Below are 22,332 nucleotides of genomic sequence, written 5' to 3'. Positions count from 1 at the left end.
TCCCTCCTGCTTCTTTCGTAATCAACATAAATAATTGTTATTTGTTGGTTAATATGCTTTGTGATGGCACAATATTGGAAGAGGATAACCCAGAGTTTTTGATTATCGGTAACAATTAATTACTACAATGATGTTTCTAAAATCGTTACTTACAATATATTTAGGGTCCAGATAGTATAAATATAATTAAATTAAAATGTTGAATTCAGAATATGTATTCATAATTCCATTTCCCATTTCAGAGCTCTTTCTCAAAATCGGTGTCGCACAAAATCCGAGATATTAGGTACTTCTCAAAAAAACGAAGTTCAGCTCAACAGAGTGAAGGTTTCTCAATGACAATAGGTGGCAGGTAAACACTTAATCAACTGATTGTAGTACATTGTAGATATTGGCATGATGTCATTTGTGGCTGGAGGAGAAATTAGAATCATATTATTATAAAATAAATAAAAGACAGTTTTTATAGCATACAATGGCCATTTCAATGCCATTGGTTGGGGAAGGTTGTGAAACTAGAGAATATATCAATTATAACATTATCGAAAAATGTTTACTTTATCGGAAATAATCATTATTATTAATAAAAAATTGTGTGATATAAACATTTGGGAGAATGTGAAACAAGAGAAGTTCTAACATATATAAACATTGATGTAAATCATAATTAGATCTCCTTGGATTTGAGAAATTGTGATCTATTTATAACAGTAAACTTGAGGCTTAAAAGGAATGGATAACAAATGGGATAATACATAAATCAAACTAGACTTCAATGAGATATGCTTTTTGCAGAAATATATGCAACAATTTAGATTTGTATTGAAAAGTCAGTACATATATATATATATATATATAATAATAATGATAAAGATGGACGGTCAAGGTCAGCTACCTATATCACTACACTAATATAAGGAGTACAAAAGTACGAGAAAAATTAAGATTACTTTGTGTCATTTGGCTAAAAAAACCTACAAAGCCATTGACCTATATGATTATCAAAAGAACTGTGTCAATATAAACATTCTGCAATACATTAAATCTGCAGTTTCCCTGAAGATTGTCTCCAAGTGTTAAACATAGATGTGTATGACCAAAAAAGATTTCAAATAATATACATATTTTGGTATAATAATATAAATAGTTACAGCCTTATAAGGTTGATGTATAGTAGGAAAACGGGTCAGTTTTATATGATGTATTATTAAAGGTATTACAAACTTTTAAATAGCTTTATTCGTTAAAGAAAAAAAACAGGTTAACTTGAGCTACAAATATTCTTAAATAGTTTTCTGTTTATTTTTCAGAGACATTTTGCAACTTGCGTGTCCCAAAAAGTCAGAAACGTTCGTTTTCGAAGCAAGCTGAAACAAAGGAGGATTGATTTTCTCCCTAACAATTAATTGTGTTATAAACTATCCTGTTCTGTAGATAATTGTGCTTGAGATTGGTTCATAAACACTGTGATAGTAAACAACAAAAAACAGCATCCTTGTGATGTTTGATGATTCTAACTTGCCTTGGTGGACACTTCACCATCAAACTACAAGTGATTTTTTTGTCACTCCATTGCATCACTCCATCTGAACATTTTATTTTTACCGTGCTCTAAGGTTTTAATTGTGGCCTTTAAAATGTGATGACTGGATAGAGATGAAACAATTTTTCTTTGGGAAAGAACTACTTTTCAATGAATATAAATTTGTCTATAGTTATTCACCTTTGCTTGACATCTGTTGTTCTGTAAAACTATTAGGAAAAACTAGTATCTCTGCACTCATTTTGTCACACTATTGTGACGTCACATGTAGTTTTGACGTCATAATCTATATATTTACAATATCACTGCAGTCCCGGTATGTAACTTAACTAAGGGCAGTTAGTATTCATATAGTCTATGAACTTCAATTGCTTTGTATGACATTATCATTGTGACGTCATAATTGTCCTGCTATCGATCACGAAAAACGGCTGTTCAAATGGCTGTTCCATCCTTGACAATCAGTTGGTTTAATAACGAATGATTAATTCATTATAGTGAAAGATGTACAATGCTAAATATGACGTTGCATAATTGTCTCAGTAGACATGGACATCACATCCAAGGCTGATTTCCGCTGTTTTATATAAGACGGAATTTAACTTTTACTTATATTTATAATACTATTAAAAGTTATGTGATAAATATAATTTTACTTTACACTCGTGACTATGTGATATGAAATTTTTTTTAACTTGTTTAATAATTTGATAAAATTTGTATCACATAGCCTCTGGTATATGTGGTTAGAAGATGTCCCAACATTTTACCACAAGTCCTTTACCTCTGATTCGTGGGTACTCTGGTTTTCTTCCACCTCATAAAACTAGCAAGTCTCTGACCTTGGCTGTTATCAGACCTAACCTCTGCGTTGTTAATACAGGTAAACCTGAAGTATAAAGCTTCCTTGTCCTTATTTAACCGACTTCATCGCTAAACTTTTACATCTCTTTGCTTATCAATATCAAAGGAATTGTGAATTAAGTCCATACATCAGGGGAAGTAATTTCACTTCAAATACAATTTGAAATTATTGCAAGTAAGTTTATTTCATGGCTTTTGGGTAATAAGGGATTTACACCTAAGCATTGGCCTCGAGTAACAGGAAATCATGTAATAACTGACTTATTGTATATTTCTTGCCCTCAAACAAGTTGATTGCATTAAATACTCATCCTCTTCCCACTCTCTGATCGTTTTTAGTTTTAACCTTTAGAGGAGTTATTTCAAATGTCGGTGTATGAAGGGGAGATAATCAGTTACAGTACATGTTGGTTTCTGATGAGTACATAATTAGTAAAGGTCAATTGTACATGTATTGAGTTTACTGGTATATGATAGTTTACCTGTTTATTGTGATAACAACATGATTAGTCACTAAACTAGTCTGCCACTTTCGAATTCTTTAAAGATGCTCCACCGATGACAAATGGTATTTTTTCATTATAAAAAACAGGAGCAGACGATTGAGTATTTTTCTTCAGTTACAAAAGTTACTTACTTTACACCATTACCACCATTGAAAAGTTTGAGCTTCTAAATTTTACTTCAAGTTAAAAATATGAAAAATAACAAGTTAAAAATATGAAAAATAATTAATTGCGTCCCGAAAAAATTCTGTGACACTATATCCTATATGGAATGAAGTACTGATTGCGCATGCACCAAAGGCAAAATAAATTATTTCATATTATTTTTTGTGTTAATTAGGCATATATATATACAAGATTAAACACCAATTATTGTTCAAATGATTAACATCATTTATGCTCTGTCGGCGGTGGAGCATCTTTAATATTTGTGTTACATATCATATATCTACATAACACCTCAGGAAAGGTAAACTTGAGGTTTCCATTGTCTCAGTTCTTATACAAGCATGGCATTATACGTCACAACCTAATATAGACTTATACGATAAACAGAATCTGACATTTGTTTCCATTTCATTATATATTTATGAGGCGTGTCATAAGTTTTATCTTGCCAGTGTAATGCTAATTCTGAGTGACAGCTTGAATGGAAACTTGTGTAATACCTTTCTCTTGTTTTATATTTTATTTTGGTCTGAACATTTTTATAGCTCACATTTTAAAACACTGAACTGTTCTCGTTTCAGTGGGAGTTTGCTAAAGGTGTTTCCCAAAAAGTGCGCAACTTACGTAAGCAATTTCGTAGCCGGCAACATAGTCAGGCCAAATCTCATAAGCATGAAAAATAGGCCTCGCCTCACTTGGAAGGAATACAGTAAAACAGACAAATACCGGTATAGTGTCAACACTGGAAGGAACTTTTTTTTTTTTTTTTTTTTATTTATGTATTATGCATGCTCAGCTGCCACTGTAATATAAGCCACAGTGTTGATCACAGATAAAAAATATCTATATTTGTGTAAGGAAAATGAAGCTCTGAATATGTTTTTGTCAAATATTGGAATATCAGAAGTAAGGAAGTAAGGGTATATTGAGAAGGAGATTCATTATATATTGTTAACTGTATGGGAACAAAGTGGAATATTACTGATTGAGATTAAAACAGACGTGATCTAGTGCTCGCTCTGGATCCTGTAATGTAGAATTTAGCAAAAATTACACAGCCTTGATTTGGACTGATATAAGTCACCATCACTTCTACTTTGGAGGCGACAATAAATAAATGTTATGTAAATAGCATAGACTATGCTTTAATAATTCAGGTAGTATCAATGTCAACAATATGAGTTCTTCATTGAAAGCATTACAGAAGTTAAGGGGACACTATTAAGGAACTTTCTTTAACTTCTGTAATACTTTCCTATAGAGAATACATGTATAAAGTTGAGGAAATCCTTGCCATGGCTTGGTAATAGTTTGAATTATGTAAAACATCAGCTACTTTTCAAAGACACTTTGGCTGATATAACATTCATGTTAACAAGAAGTTCAGTGTACACAGAGCAAGTCAACCTGTCCATACATGGGGATTAAGGAAATACATGTAGGGGACCCATGTTAGAGGAACACTATTGGTTATAATGGTGATGTAATATTCTCATTATTTGGTTTGAAGTTGAAGTCATGTTTTGATGTTCATAAATTATGTACATATTATATATTTATATAATCACTGTATAATATATCATAAAGCATGAGCTACATACCTACATGGTCATCAAGAATCAAATTGGTAATTTGACTTCCTTATCATCATTGTTGTATTTATACGCTATGACTTATTCAAGAAGGGTGCAGGTTCTTTTAAGGCTTTGTAATATACCAGATGTATTGGTTACTGATTCAGGCAGTGTCTATGGGATGGTGTTTTGATTAACTCCCATGTGTGTATGCAATGATGTGAAAAGTTTGTAGGATACGATTTAATTATTCAATGTTCCTAGAACACACAGTGCATAATATGGTTATCATTCTTTACACACTGGTGATCAAATAAATGTATGGACCTAACAGTATAATATGTCAAGGACAAGGTGATGAGAGATTCATCATCAAAACTTTGCCCTTTTAACTACAGTCAACCCTGGCTATGAAGACCATGCACCCATGGTCTCTATACACAGGTCAAATTGTATTATAAATGACCTGATGGGACCCTATAAAATTGGTCTGTTTACACAGGTGGTCACTAAGACAAATTTCTATGTATTTAGTTATATTGAATTGCCTACTGTTTATAATAAATCAGAGGCAATATGGAGAGTGAAATCTTCATAAACGATTTGTTGTATGTTATTAATAAAATTTTAAACATTTTCTCAGATTGGATTATGACTTTTGATTAAGTATCCAGCTTGTATCAGGAAGTATATTCTCTATCTAAAATCATTACATATATATCAACAATATATAGAAGCTATAGCTGTATGTTAAATGCTAATAGTTTACAGATAAACAATACTTTGCAACAATCAACTGCCCTCTGTTAGTCAAAACATCTCCTTTCTGAACTTAATTTGGCATTTTATGGCTCCTTGATTAAATTGTTTTTTCGAACACTTAATCACAAGATGTCAAACAATCTTATTCATCAATCAGTCTTTTTTATCAACTTTTTTTCTTCAGTTACAGTAATTTAAATACTGTATAGTTTCAATTTGATTGACAAGCTCTGTCAATCTCTCTGTTTTTTGTAGTTATTGCCCTTTGATGAGGGGATCACCCCGGAATACAAATTCTATGATGTTGCTTGCTATAAATAGATAAAAGGTGCATATTATATTGAATATATCTTAATTGTATACAATACACATTGATCTTTGATGTATTATAGGTGTTTTACAACAGATTTTTATGTAACTGATGAATTTGATATTTGATTTACCATCATCAGATGGTGGGCTATTCAAATCGCCTTTCGTCCGTGGTCCGTCGTCCGTCCGTCCTTCCGTCCGTCCGTCCGTCCTTCCGTCCGTCCGTCCGTCCGTCCGTCCGTAACAATTCTTGTTACCGCTATTTCTCAGAAAGTACTGAAGGGATCTTTCTCAAATTTCATATGTAGGTTCCCCTAGGACCCTAGTTGTGCATATTGCATTTTGGGACTGATCGGTCAACAAGATGGCCACCAGGCAGCCATCTTGGATTTTGATAGTTAAAGTTTGTTACCGCTATTTCTCAGAAAGTACTGAAGGGATCTTTCTCAAATTTCATATGTAGGTTCCCCTAGGACCCTAGTTGTGCATATTGCATTTTGGGACTGATCGGTCAACAAGATGGCCGACCAGCCGCCATCTTGGATTTTGATAGTTAAAGTTTGTTACGGCTAATTCTCAGAAAGTACTGAAGGGATCTTTCTCAAATTTCATATGTAGGTTCCCCTAGGACCCTAGTAGTGCATATTGCATTTTGGGACTGATCGGTCAACAAGATGGCCGCCAGGTAGCCATCTTGGATTTTGATAGTTAAAGTTTGTTACCGCTATTTCTCAGAAAGCACTGAAGGGATCTTTCTCAAATTTCATATGTAGGTTCCCCTAGGACCCTAGTTGTGCATATTGCATTTTGGGACTGATCGGTCAACAAGATGGCCGACCAGCCGCCATCTTGGATTTTGATAGTTAAAGTTTGTTACGGCTAATTCTCAGAAAGTACTGAAGGGATCTTTCTCAAATTTCATATGTAGGTTCCCCTAGGACCCTAGTAGTGCATATTGCATTTTGGGACTGATCGGTTCAACAAGATGGCCGCCATGTAGCCATCTTGGATTTTGATAGTTAAAGTTTGTTACCGCTATTTCTCAGAAAGTACTGAAGGGATCTTTCTCAAATTTCATATGTAGGTTCCCCTAGGACCATAGTTGTGCATATTGCATTTTGGGACTGATCGGTCAACAAGATGGCCACCAGGCAGCCATCTTGGATTTTGATAGTTAAAGTTTGTTACCGCTATTTCTCATAAAGTATTGAAGGGATCTTTCTCAAATTTCATATGTAGGTTCCCCTAGGACCCTAGTTGTGCATATTGCATTTTGGGACTGATCGGTCAACAAGATGGCCGACCAGCCGCCATCTTGGATTTTGATAGTTAAAGTTTGTTACGGCTAATTCTCAGAAAGTACTGAAGGGATCTTTCTCAAATTTCATATGTAGGTTCCCCTAGGACCCCAGTTGTGCATATTGCATTTTGGGACTGATCGGTCAACAAGATGGCCGACCGGTGGCCATCTTGGATTTTGATAGTTAAAGTTTGTTACCGCTATTTCTCAGAAAGTATTGAAGGGATTGTTCTCAAATTTCATATGTAGGTTCCTCTTGGACCCTAGTTCTGCATATTACATTTTGGGACTGATCGGTCAACAAGATGGCCGACAAGCAGCCATCTTGGATTTTGATAGTTAAAGTTTGTTACGGCTATTTCTCAGAAAGTATTGAAGGGATTGTTCTCAAATTTCATATGTAGGTTCCCCTAGGACCCTAGTAGTGCATATTGCATTTTGGGACTGATCAGTCAACAAGATGGCCGCCAGGTAGCCATCTTGGATTTTGATAGTTAAAGTTTGTTACCGCTATTTCTCAGAAAGCACTAAAGGGATCTTTCTCAAATTTCATATGTAGGTTCCCCTAGGACCCCAGTTGTGCATATTGCATTTTGGGACTGATCGGTCAACAAGATGGCCGCCAGGTAAGCCATCTTGGATTTTGATAGTTAAAGTTTGTTACCGCTATTTCTCAGAAAGCACTGAAGGGATCTTTCTCAAATTTCATATGTAGGTTCCCCTAGGACCCCAGTTGTGCATATTGCATTTTGGGACTGATCGGTCAACAAGATGGCCGACCAGTGGCCATCTTGGATTTTGATAGTTAAAGTTTGTTACCGCTATTTCTCAGAAAGTATTGAAGGGATTGTTCTCAAATATCATATGTAGGTTCCTCTAGGACCCTAGTTCTGCCTATTGCATTTTGCGACCACCATCTTGGATTTTGATAGTTTAAAGTTTGAAAAGCAGAGAAAAGATCCCTCTTTCATTTGTCAGACATAGATCAATCTTTGGTGGGCGCCAAGATCCCTCTGATGAATTTGATATTTGATTTAGCTTATTAATATACTCTGCTGATAAATAGTTCTTTAGTGTAAATGTTTTGTATCCTGTGTTCTGATTGAATAAATTTTATTATCTAATGCTGGTCCGGTGTTCCTTATAAAGTTTAATTGTAAATGCTGTTATCTGTTTTGTAAAAAAAAATCTCATTGATGGATAATCATATTACATTACATCCTCATGGAATATTTAGGGTCAGGATGACCTATAGCCATCGTGTTTCGTCTGTCGCCGTCTGCCTTCTGCCGTGCGTAAACTTTTACACTTTGAACTTCTTCTCAAGTTCTGCCAGTGGGACTGAGCTGAAACTTGCCTGGAATGATCCTCAGATGGTCCCAACCAAGTGCTGTTATTTTTCGATTACTCAGAAATCCAAGATGGTCCCCACAACCGCCATCTTGAAAACACATTTTGAACTTCTTCTCAAGTTCTACCAGTGCGATTTAGCTGAAACTTGCCTTAAATGATCATTGGAAAGTCCCTATTAAGTGTTGTTATTTTTCGGGTCGATCTGAAAATCCAAGATGGCCGCCATCTTGAAAGCACATTTTGAACTTCTCAAGGTCTACGGGTGCGATTTGGCTGAAACTTGCATGAAATGATCCTGACATGGTCCTGACAAAGTGTTGTTATTTTTCGGGTCAATCCGAAATCCAAGATTGCCGCCACAGTGCCATCTTGAAAACACACTTTGAATTTCGTTTCAAGTTCTACCAGTGCGATTTGGCTGAAACTTTCATGAAATGATTCTGACATGGTCCCGACAAAGTGTTGGTATTTTTCAGGTCCATCCGAAATCCAAGATGGCCGCCACAGCCGCCATCTTGAAAACACATTTTGAACTTCTCAAGTTCTACTGGTGCGATTTGGCTGAAAATTGCATGAAATGATACTGTCATGGTCTTGACAAAGTGTTGCTATATCTCTGGTTGATCCCAAATCGAAGATGGCTACCATGACACTATATCTAATCTTTTCTCTTCTTTATCTTTCCTAATGCCTCTCTTGGTACCGCCTCATGTTTAGCCATGAGTTGAGTGTTCGCCCCTGTGAGGAAGGCTCTGGGTTCTGTCCCCTGGCCAAGACACACCAAAGTCTATAAAAGTGGTAGTTTCTGCTCCTGCTTAGCGCTCAGCATACAGGGAGTGGGGTGACTGGTTCGCCCGTTGTCGGTATAATGTGACCGGGTGGGGTTTGTTACTTGGTGTCCTTGGCAGCATGTTTCAGTGATATAGCACTATAAAAAGGGCAACAGTTCAACTATACAAGAAGACTCAACACGAACATATCGCATTCTCCTAAAACATGCACATCGCACTTCACACACACTACACATGTACACTGCATACATGGGAGGCCGTCCTTACATGACCCTGGCTGTTAATAGGACGTTAAAATAATCAAACAAACAAACTATATCTAATTAATTTCCTCAATGATTATTGCCAAGGTAATCGGATGACTGTTAAGGCCCTTGGGCCTCTTTTTATCTGACACACAAGTTTACAAATAAATTAGGTACAGGTGTTGATATATAAAATCACAGTTATAATCATGGCAGGTTTATATATATATAAAAAGAAAAGTTCAGGTAGTGAAATGTAAGGTTTTATGCTCAGATATTACTGTATATTGATAAAACAGAAAAATGGAAAACATTGCTTTGAAATTTTGATATTAGCATATCTCAATTGGAATTATTTCAAAGTCAACTTAAATATTAATTTTTGAGATGAGATATGTCTATTTTCTAACAGATAGGATTGTTTTTATTTCAGTGGGAGTTTGCTAGAATCGTTTCCCAACGAGTGCGTAACTTCCGTCGGAAAGCACGGAAACAGCTCTCTGTCGATGATACAACCAAAGAGTGACCATAAAGCTTGGATAAACAGCCTTGATCCTCTTACACCAACTGTCACAAACAACAAAATGACAATTAGAATTTACTTTTCATTTCTGCCTTCATGGTTTCCATACATTAACTGATGCACTGAGAGATCAAGAGTGGCCAATTTACAGGATTGAAAACAAACATTTAATCTCTGCTACCTGATAGATGATAGTGCTATTGCAAACAAATGTTTTAGCTCAGCTTGTGTAGCCATCTAAAGACCACAGCTGTTTCAATTCGGTCTTCACATACTGATGAGTTATTTCCCTTGCGCACATAGGTACCAATTGTGACGTCACTATGTTGTGAGCGAAATTTGCATCGTTTTCTTAAAATAATATTACTTTACACTCGCAAACACGTGATGTCACAATCAATACCTACCCATAAGGGCAAATAACTCTGTAATATGCAATTACAAAATACCAGTGTATGATATGGAAATTAAAGTATTCTGATTTCTATACATTGATGGCTAAAATTAATATTTTCAAGAATTGTGTAAAAATGCATAGCAAATAAATGAACAAATAATAGTTTACACTAATTTGAATAACCCACTGTAAATCCTAATTACATCATGATTCAAATAAATTAAAAAATAAAATGTAAAAGTCTAGATAAGATAGCACAGGGCATGCTTAATACACATGTACACCAAAAGTCAGGGGACTTTAACTCTCAAGAGGGTCATAACTTTTGATTAAGTTTACAATATTGAAGAAGAGGCATCTAGCTTCAGTGTTTATAGAAATTGTTGATGAGGAACTCTGTACTAAGCAGGATTTTTTGTTTTAGTGTAAAATGACTACTCTACAAATGGCTGATAAGAGGTCAGACATCGTCAAATACCCACAATTGATCGCACTATACCATGCTATACTTGTCACATGATAAGTGTAGCGTAACAAAGTATGATCAACTGTGGGTTTAGGATGATGTAGGTCAATCTGATAATAAAATTTAGAGGCTTTAGATAATTTTATTATTGAACTTGACAAGCGGTGCACTGACTCCTTTCCTTGTATATTTTTCAGACGGATTGTGCGAGAGGCATTTCACAAAAAGTACGCGACTTGCGCAAAAAATTTAGAAGGATTAATTTTAAACAAGACCTCAGCTCTCGGTCAGTTAGCAGTGTGACACCAGGTTATAAACAAAGTACAGAGTGTCAGCTTCAGGATACTGGGGAGGACAAAGATCTACTTCTTATCCAAACACACACATCAGAAATGCTGTCAAGCAATTTAGACAGTGTATTCTCACAGTATTCAGAGAATGGATAGCATATTTATGAAAAAAACGTTGAAGTGATCCCAAAATCCAATTCAATGAAAAGTTTTCTATTTCTCTGTAAATCTATAAATGCCACTACATACAATAAATTTTATCATAGATTGGATATATTAAATGCAACTATGAAAATGGATCTACATTAATTTATTTGGAGTTATATGAAAGGAAGAGTGAAGAAATATCTGTGTATCAAATTCAATCAACATTCAATATATTTGTTGTATGATTTATCATTCACTGTCAAGACAAAAAAGGTACATTTCAAATTTAAGTGCTATAAGCCAGATTGAATAACAATTAGAATATCATGGAGACTTGTTAGAGCTGTAATTTGATAATATGGAGGTTCCTCAAATCACTAACCTTGGCCTACTTTCAAGGTCATGGATTTTAAAATCTTATAAGCATGTACGGTACCAAGTATGATCCAGTCAGACTTTTTATTGGACACATAGTTATGACACTGGTCTACCGACTTAGTTTAATTTAATGACCTTGAAATTCATTCAAGGTCACATATGTCGAAGACCCAGCTGAATCATGCTGGGATGTTATTTGGAGTGTCCAATCTATGCTCAATAGATCAAGTCACTTGACAGCAGATATCAGTATACAAAATGTGGAATCCCTTAGCCCCTCATGTTTACACATTGATGTTTGTGACACGTTCTGCTTGTATATCAACAGAAGTAGCAATGTCAATAATTAGAAAAAAGTAAAGAAGCCATTAAAACTGGATAAAATCACAAATAGTAAGATTTTATAGTAAAATGGAGTGCTGAAAAGGTGAAACGTACAAGTTTAGTATAAAGATATATTGAAACAGAAATACATTTTAACAACAAAAAACGGAAAGTAGACTTAGAATAATCTATGACGTTATATTAGAATGCAAGTTATCAGCATGTTGATTATTAGCAAAAATCAATAAATAAGGCTTATGCCAGAAAACTATAGGGATGCAATTTAGTACAATGGAATAATGTGGTTTTTTTTAGAAAAAGAAGGACAGAAAGGAAGGAGTAAAACAACTTTTGTTTGCTGATAGTATCAGATTTTATTTATATCCGGGGCAAATGTAGTGTTCTAGCTGACATAGTGACAGTAAAGGAATGCACCAGGTTTATATGTTAGTAAGGGAATTAGTATCATTATATTTACGAATCAATACAATAAGTTCAAACAGTTACAGGTAATTGTCTGAATTCATTTCACTCGGTCCTCGATAGAGTCAAAAAATCACCATAAGGAGAAGCCAATGTCCTTTAATAGAGGTCAATTATATAGTAAATTGCACAAAATGAGGTTGATGGCTGTCCTTTATAGACAGGTGTCCTTTAGATAGATTGGTCCTTTATAGAAGGTTATACTGTACTAGTGAACCATTTTTAATGCTTACACTTTTTAATATTCATTCAGTCCACATGTGAAATCATAGCCTTATGGTTTATTTTTCAGAGTGTTCTTGCGAATTCTCTGTCCCACTGCGTGAGAAATATCCGGTATAGGAGCAAGCCAAAAGTGGATAAAATGATGATGATGCAAATTAAAACTGCGGAAGAAATGATTTTAAAGGACCATCAACCTCATAACTTGAGTTTTGAGAAAGCCGACCCCGCACAGATCGCTCTTAAACTTAAGGACCAACCTCCATTCTATATTACCGATACATAGTTCCTAAAACATAAAACTTTCATTTTCTACATACAAATATGTATTTACATTACATATTACTAAGGAAGACATTGATCAGTTAACAAGAACATTTTTGACTTCCAGAAAGTGCTGAATTATTGTTTTCATAATTTTATCACTACCTATCATGGTGTATAGATATTTTCCAAGAAGTGTTTTTCAGTGCTTTGTATTGATTTTGAACTTTTTGCCATCATTTTTAATATCTTGTCATGAAGACCCCCTGTACACATGTGATACATATGGTATCATTTAATATATTTCATGATAGTACCCCTGTAGTATAGTATTTTGACCGCCATGGTAGAATGACTACGAGGTCAAAATACCATTATGGTGAAATGACCACCCCCCCCCCCCGGTAAAGTGAACCTTCTCTTCTAAAAGTGACAACAACACTTCAATACATGTTTTTTTTCTCATTTATGATAAACTCCACATTGGGTGGAGGGGTTGGGCTTTGGTTGGGTTGTCAAAATACACATACAATAGACAGTAAATCCTTTATTCAAACTACAAAATAAAAAAACCGGGGAAGATCTGTTATTGCAATAGTATTCCAATGTTGTCAGTAAAACCACAGTGCTAAAGGAAGTGTATTATTCCATATGGTTAATAAAAAAAGTCACGTCACGATCCTTACATCTACTAAGATAAATCTCTAGGTCATGAATTAATAGGTCAAGGTCATCAAGTGTGAAATAGAAGATAATTTCGTTAAAAAGAATGGATGCATGCAACTCGCTGTTCTCTTGCAGTACAGTAGACAGCTTAAAAATGCATTAAGTGAAAAATGTCTTTTTAGGTAAACATTGATTGTCAGATATTAATGATTTTATTAGAAATAATACATTATCAGTGCAACAGATGTTGATAGTGCCAATTTCAGTTGAGGTTTGACTTCAATAGGAATTTAGTGACATTATTTAAGGGTGTTTGATAGAGTAAGACAATTACAATGACTTTAGTAAGATCAGTGGTGGTAGTTACAGAAAACTGAAGTTTGGTACTTGTATTTTTCAGAGCGAGTTTAGAAGATTACTCACAAAGTGTGCATACAACATACGTTATTATAACCGAACAAAGCAGGTGATGAAGAGTAAATGTTTGAATGAGTTAGACGATCAGTGATGTTCTCAGGCTTCATAGACGGCAAATGACTTAGGTAACGGCCAAGCTTATTATAGATATTAATTATACCAAAAAATCAGCATTTTGGTTCATTGGAAAACCTGATGCTTTTGTATATGACTTATAATTGTGAAAAAATGGAGGAATTTGATTTTCTTGATTACTAAAAGTTACTGAGAAGCTACATGTGTCTAACAATGAATTTTGAAAAATGATTTAATACTTCTCGTGTTGGTGCTGGGTGCAAATTGAATTATGATGGAGGATCATTCATTAAATGTTGAATCATCAATATAACTTGTACAGCCCTTCTAGACATATTCAGTGATTCAGCGAATTCATTAAGAAGGCTGTGAATGTGATGTATGTGACAGTTGAAAGCAAATACTGGGATTCACAAGGACAATGTTAAAACTTGCAATTTTAATTTTGCTTGTTTGAAATGTTATTGATAGTATCTATTTTCTTTAACATCTATCTGTTGTTACCATGAATAGTTTAATAATTGGGTATGTATAGTCTATGATGGCATAATTGCTATATTACATATTATGGCTGAGCATCTATAATGAAATGACAGTAAAACACTAATGGGAGGTTCTATTGTTCATGCCTGTAGCAAAGCCTCAATTGTGATCTGAAATCTAAATATACTTCTATTACACTATAAACAAGGCAATGAGCCTTTGATAGATTTTGAATTCATGTTCTAAATTTGACGTAAAAGTAGACTTATTTATGTAAATATATAGATTGAACAGTGTTTAGATTGCGTTAAAGGTGGTATGAACGCAATGGGATACAGACATATTCTACATGTAGCGCTAACACGCTACATTGAATATGTCTGTATCCCATTGCGTTCATACCACCTTTAACGCAATTAAAACACTGTTCAATCTCTATTTGTTTTTCTGAAAAGATTGCTTCAACAAGAATTGACAGCTCTTGGATTTGATGGAAAAGTTTAATTTATTGTTGAAAGAAATTTCCCAATATTTTCTTGATGTATATTATAAGTGATGTCCAATTGTTCATGTTATGTATATTTTAAAAAGCATCCTTTAAACTGTTTTATCTAACTTCCAATCAATTGAGTTTATTTTATTGAAAACTCATGAACTACATGTGGCTTTATTTACCAATGTATTACATTGGGGTAGGGTGTGGTGGTTACGGGCTGTTGGTGACAGTAAAACTCCCCATCCCTAGGGTGTGGTGGTTACGGGCTGTTGGTGACAGTAAAACTCCCCAAAAAACGTACGGTAATTTCTCATTCATGTATCTGTGGATCCCTTGGTTACATAAGTAAATAATTGTGAAAGGAAACAGGTCCAATAGAATATGTATAGGAGAAACACCGAAAACTGTGGAAAAGTCAAGATAATGAATCATAAGGGCCAAGAACCGCATAAGGGCCAAGAACTATTCATTATCTTGACTATTCCACAGTTTTCGGTGTTTCTCATACTTAAAACATGGCACTGTATATAAGTCACTGGTACTCTCCACTATTACACTGGATATTGTTTAACTATTCCACAGCTCCAGACAAACCCTTACTACCTATTTAAACCTTGAGACCTTTTCATGATTCATTTCATTACCTTACTCGGAGAACAAGAATCATGATTTGCATGCTTTTTTTGAAAGAACCATTCACAGGTACTATATGTTTTTAGATTTCACAGTTCAACATGGAGGACCATACATATATGTATGCAGATTTTGAACACAGAAGTGATGATTTCTGGATATAAATTTAAAGTGATTTGGGCAAAAGTCTTTTCCAATGAAGCACAGCCCGTAGAGGGAGATAATCAAAATTTACAACAACAACAACAACAACAAAAAACAACAAAATACCCATATTTTGGATCATAATACTACTGTTACAAATAGAAAAAAAGTGACATCATGTGGCAAAAGAGTGTGTTTTTGAAAGTATTCCTTTGGGATTATTATCTTCATGAAAGGTGTTGGGATGTAAATTTGTGTGATAGATGCCATTTTTATGGAATATGAAGTGATTTGGATAACGAAATATGGAAAAATCATGTCAAGCATTGCATCTGTAATTTCATTTTTGCAGAGAATTCAGCATTTTGTCTCATGGAATTTAATCTTAATCTTCTCTCCTCTGGATTTGTTAAAGTGAATTCTTTTCTGGATTGTGAATACAGAGGCTGTGAAAGAAATGATGAAATTTATTTTTGAATGAAGTGATGAAAATTGAATATATCGGTATCATGAAAATAAGTTGACAAATACATCACGACAACATTGACAAGTACATGGGTTAATCTTCAATCCATCTCTCTGTGAATTTAATGGATGATGATGTATTTCTGACTACATGATAAGCTATATGTATTCACTGGTCTCTACATTTACCTTCAATTGTGGAAAAGTTACCTTTTCCTGTGGAATAGTTCACAAACTATTCTACAGCAAAATGTAAGTATTCCACAGTTGTAGGTGATAATAGTAGACTTTGCTCTGACTATACCTCAAGCCATAACAATAGATGATATCACAGCCATGTTTTAAACTCAGATTTGTAACAATTCTTTACATTAAATGTACCCAGGTATACTGGTGTGTTAGACCTGTTTCCTGTTACATTTACATGTACTGTACAGTGTACAAATATATATTTTGCTTTGTTTATTTCATCAAATCTTTTTGCATTTACTTTGTTGGAAGTTTTATTTAAATGCACCTAAATAGTGTTTACTTCTTCAAGAAAGAAGCTTAATATTGCTAAATCCTTGATATTGTGTACAATGTCAAATTATGAAAACATTATTACATGGTACCTATGAAATGTATATTGTAATCATATATATATAGATATTTTGTTCATTTGATATCTGTAACATGTGCCATTGCTGTCAGAGTCAGTACAGTATTTGATCCCTAATAGTGTATATCATGCTGTAGTTATTTTGTATGTAATTGAGACAATAAACCTTGTTGACTATTTACATTTTATTTTGTTTGTATAAACATCTCTAGATCTCCCTATAAACATCTCTAGATCTCCCTATAAACATCTCTAGATCTCCCTATAAACATCTCTAGATCTCCCTTTAAACATCTCTAGATCTCCCTATAAAATGTTATATACTGTAAACCAACTTACGTTTCCGTGGAGATTTAATTTCACAATCTAAACTCTGGTGTCCTATTTTACCTGTATTTGAAACAGTTTCACGAAGAAATATTTTCATGGTTTTGCGAAATTTAAAGTGAATAGTCGGGCAAAGAAAACCAGTCTAAATGCGTTCATTGGCCTTCCAAAAGTTCTCACATATTAATACGACGGTAAAGTTCTGCTTAGTTTCCCAGTTCTGACCATTATAGTAAAGAAAAGTTGAAAGCATTGAAAGCGAGGCTGTGTGGAAATGTAACCACGGACATAGTGAGCCGGGAGGACGTTTTAGAATTCCCATACTTTAAATTAATTTCTTCGTACGGAGACAGATTTTGACGAGAGATTTTATTTTTCCATTTCATAAAAAATTATACTTGATACATTCACACCATTTTTACTGACTTTAGCCATCCTTGCCCGACTGTTCACTTTAATTTCATGTGAAAACAAGTTGGTTTATGGTAAAGGATACATAACATTATTACGTATCGTCTTTCTGTTTGTCTATCTGTCTGAGAATGATTATTCCCTAGCATTGACAGCAAAGGAGCTGAATGTGCATGCATCAAGTGATTTTTACAACCATATTTGAGTATTTGACATATTTACCAGTAATGATATCAGCGATAGATAAACATTACAGAAAACCCAACCCTGATAATGCCATCTGGATTGTGAGTTTTCCAGACTCTCGGCGTCTCAATTATCACATTGTCGGTGACCCATAGTTAATTGCACTACACTACACTACACTTATCAACTGTTGGACAGATCGGTCTCAGAGCCCCGCTTTCGTCAAGTGCTGTCTGATTGGCCCCGACGGACTTTCCTACTGATTTTTAGCGAATGAGATTGGAGGTAACATACATTCACAGAAGCTGTGCATAAACAACATTGATACCATAAAAATTCTTCCTCCAAACCTAATGAGTTCTCATTTTAAAAGAGTTAAAAATGTTGATTGGTTTTTATTTATAGAGTGACGTCATTGAAGCGGTGCTCTGAGATTGAGCTGTCCCATGGTGATAAGTGTAGCGTAGTGTACTGCAATCAACCGTTGGTCATAGACGATGGATTAATGGTGATCCACTAACTGCACATGTACACATATAAATATAAGGTTTTCATAAAGAGACGGGGGATTTGTATACCTTGCGTGTTATTTGTATATACATTCTTCTAAAGCACATTGTTAATAGGGTTATCAAGATTAAATATTAAAACAGATAAGGCAAAAAAAAAATGTGTCTGTTTAGTGTTACCTGACCGACCCTAATACTTCACCCCCGACCCTAATTTTTCATTCCACTTTTATTCGATAAAAAAATTTAAAAGTCGGGATTTCGATCTCAGACTCCGACTCTGGCCATCATTTGAGAGTGAAAGACACTAAAAAAACCAAAATTCCTCCCGACCGACCGACCTTCTGTTTTTTACCAATGTAACCCTAAACAGACATATTTTTTTTGGCCTAATTCAAAGAGGCTGCAGTGGCCTAGTGGTTACAATATCTCAACACTATTCTACTATATAGCTCTTTGAGTTTGAAACCTACATTGGGCAGTTGCCAGGTACTGACTGCTGGTGGATAGTTCTTCTTCAGGTACTCTGACCTTTCTCCATCTCCTTAACCTGGCATGTCTTTAAATGACCTTTAAATAAACTAAGCAATTACTGGTTTTTGTCTCTGATCTGCTATTCCATTATATTACAAACTTACCTCCCATATGCATGGTAGGACATTGTCACATAATTATTAAAGAGAGTGAAGCTGGCGTCATTTTCACTGAAAAGTATATTGTTATGTTCCCAAACATACTCATGAAGTTACAATTAACATCTACCCACAAGGGCAGATAACTCTGTAATATGCATAAAACAAAATAGTAAGAATTGTTGTAAACAGAAAATATAAGATTAGTATATAATTTAAGTAGGTCTTAATATAGGTGTATACAGACTTACAAGATGGAATGTAAAGTAACAAACTATTTTGAGTAGCAAATATTGGTACATTTGTGTATAAGCTCATTTATTACATTGGAAAAAACAAGTTAAGTTAAGGTATTTTAGTCACAGTAGCACTGATTTACATTGTCCTGAGAAAATAATGAACACATATCTAAACATTGTGAAAATCAATTTATCAAAATTAACTGAAATAACCAAGAGCAAATAATTCAGCTTTGTATGTAGTGCATATAGAATAAAGCAAGGCGTTCACGAAGAGACTGCATTTTTTCACCTATCAAGGTCAAACCACAATGTAAAATAATTGACCTAATAGTACAGAGGCCCTAGCCGTATGGTACCTTCATTGCAACATTAGACAAATAACTGTTAGTTCTTATATATTATTAACACTACATTACTGGTGTATAGGTCACACTCCCAAATTGGCAACTTGTACTCCGGAAAATATGGTAATGAAGCAAATGTATGAATTACCAATGTTACCAAGAAGCATTTTGTTACTTCATTGTGTGAATGCACTAAAACTCAAATTATGTATGCTTCACAGAAAATGAGAAATAGCCAAAGTTTTGTTATTTTTGAGTGTTTGATTTTGGTGTTTGATCAACTGATATTTGTCATTTGTGAGTTGATTGTTTTATGGCATTTGAACTGCTGATGTTTCCGTTGCAGGACGAATTTCAGAGGTCTCTCACACGCTGTATATACAACATTCGCTATAACACCAAGCGCAAGATGAAGTATGCAGCACAAGCAACACACTGAACAAGGTGATTTATGTTGTTATCCTCTGTCACAGAGTTGTCTCCTCCTGTCATATCATAGAGTTGTCTCATCCTGATATACCAAGAGTTGTCACCTCCTGTCATATCACAGAATTGTCTCCTTCTAATATGTCACAGAGTTGTCTCCTCCTGTCATATCATAGAGTTGTCTCATCCTGATATACCAAGAGTTGTCTCCTGTCATATCACAGAATTGTCTCCTTCTAATATGTCACAGAGTTGTCTCCTCCTGTCATATCATAGAGTTGTCTCATCCTGATATACCAAGAGTTGTCTCCTGTCATATCATAGAGTTGTCTCATCCTGATATACCAAGAGTTGTCTTCTCCTGTCATATCATAGAGTTGTCTCCTTCTAATATGTCACAGAGTTGTCTCCTCCTGTCATATCATAGAGTTGTCTCATCCTTACATACCAAGAGTTGTCTCCTCCTGTCATATCATAGTGTTGTCTCATCCTTATATACCAAGAGTTGTCTCCTCCTGTCATGTCATAGAATTGTCTCATCCTTACATACCAAGAGTTGTCTCCTCCTGTCATATCATAGAGTTGTCTCCTACTGTCATGTCAAATAGTTGTCTCATCCTTGTATACCAAGAGTTGTCTCCTATTAAACTATTATATATGACTTTTAGTTTGCCCCTTAGTTGTCGATTGGTCGTAAAACTCAAACAAACAAACAAACAAACAAACAAACCTTTATATTTCACAGATTTATACCATAGAGTTGTCTCAACTTGTTGTATCACAGCTGTCTAATAAATCTTAGTACATCACGTGACAGAATACTTGATTCTGATTGGCTACACACATGTGTATTATTTGCAATAGTGCCCAGGCAAGTGGGCACTATTGAAGTCGCGCAAAATTGAACGTAATTTTTTTTGACGTCACCATTACATGACGTCATTATAGCGTTGCCCTTCAACCAAGATGGCAGACATGCTGTTGTGTGTGGGGATGGAAGCAAATGTTACTTTTCTAAAAAAGACAGTTTACTCATGTTCTAATATTGATATACTTTTAATCTTCATGAAGCTGAATCCTGTTTTATAGAAATGCAGTTTTCTGTGACAATTCATTTGTAATTTTAATGTAACAACCTGGTGTGGAAATGAAGATAGCCGAGGTATCGCTTGATGTGTTTCTGTTACGATGATAGGAAAACAGGTCTCATGTGAGGGTGATGTACTAAACCCATTATGGCCTGGTTGAGAGGGCACTATTGCCTAAAAGTATTGTCTTGTGATAGGATATTCCATCCCTCAACAATACTATGACGCAATAGTGCCCTATCAACCAGGCCATAATAGATAAATAGAGTTAATAGTCTCATTCTTATTTATGCACCTCCTGTCATATTAGAGTTGTCTCCTCTTGTCATATCTTAAAGTTGTCTCTTAATATAACACCAAGTGCAAGATGAAGTATGCAGCACAAGCAACACACTGAACAAAGTGATTTATGTTGTTATCCTCTGTCATAGAGTTGTCTCCTCCTGTCATATCACAGAATTTTCTCCTTCTAATATGTCACAGAGTTGTCTCCCCCTGTCATTCTTGAAGTTGTCTCCTAATATATCACAGAGTTGTCTCCCCCTTCTCATATGTTACAGAGTTGTCTCCTAATATATCACAGAGTTGTCTCCTCCTGTCATATCATAGAGTTGTCTCCTAATATATCACAGAGTTGTCTCACAGAGTTGTCTCCTCCTGTCATATCTTGAAGTTGTCTCCTAATATACCACAGAGATGTCTCCTCCTGTCATATGTTAAAGTTGTCTTCTTATATACCACAGAGTTGTCTCCTCCTGTCATATCTTAAAGTTGACTCCTAATATATCACAGAGTTGTCTCACAGAGTTGTCTCACAGAGTTGTCTCACAGAGTTGTCTCCTAATTTATCACAGAGTTGTCTCCTGTCGTATATATTATAGTTGTCTCCTAGAATATCAAAGAGTTGTCTCCTCCTGTCATATCATAGAGATGTCTCCTAGAATATCACAGAGATGTCTCCTGTCATATGTTAAAGTTATCTCCTAATATATCACAGAGTTGTCTCCCCCTGTCATATCTTAAAGTTGTCTCCTAGAATATCACAGAGATGTCTCACAGAGTTGTCTCCTCCTGTCGTATGTTAAAGTTGTCTCCTAATATATCACAAAGTTGTCTTCCCCTGTCATATCTTAAAGTTGTCTCCTAGAATAGCACAGAGATGTCTCACAGAGTTGTCTCCTGTCGTATGTTAAAGTTGTCTCCTAGAATATCACAGAGTTGTCTCCTCCTGTCGTATGTTAAGTTGTCTCCTAAAATATCACAGAGTTGTCTCCT

General features: G+C 34.9%; 1 protein-coding gene across 11 annotated transcripts in view; it reads left to right on the top strand.

Moving 5' to 3' along the window:
* The window catches only part of LOC138320965 (uncharacterized), a 53,095-nt gene that overhangs the window by 18,324 nt on the left and 12,439 nt on the right, over positions 1 to 22,332 (top strand). The window contains exons 5-7 of one of the 11 annotated variants that reach the window (XR_011208267.1): positions 243 to 352; positions 1,311 to 2,426; positions 3,663 to 5,964. The exons of 2 other annotated variants lie outside the window; for them this stretch is intronic. Coding sequence is in view for 8 of the 9 variants with exons in the window: in XM_069264295.1 (XP_069120396.1) it covers positions 11,002 to 11,250 (249 nt within the window). In the remaining variant the exon portion in view is untranslated. 8 more of the 11 variants (XM_069264297.1, XM_069264308.1, XM_069264302.1 and 5 more) reach the window with 8 other exon arrangements.

The sequence above is a fragment of the Argopecten irradians genome, chromosome 4 (genome assembly GCF_041381155.1).
Source record: "Argopecten irradians isolate NY chromosome 4, Ai_NY, whole genome shotgun sequence".
NCBI lineage: Eukaryota > Metazoa > Mollusca > Bivalvia > Pectinida > Pectinidae > Argopecten > Argopecten irradians.
Note: the sequence above shows the minus strand (reverse complement) of the source record. Positions and strands in the feature narration are given on the sequence as shown.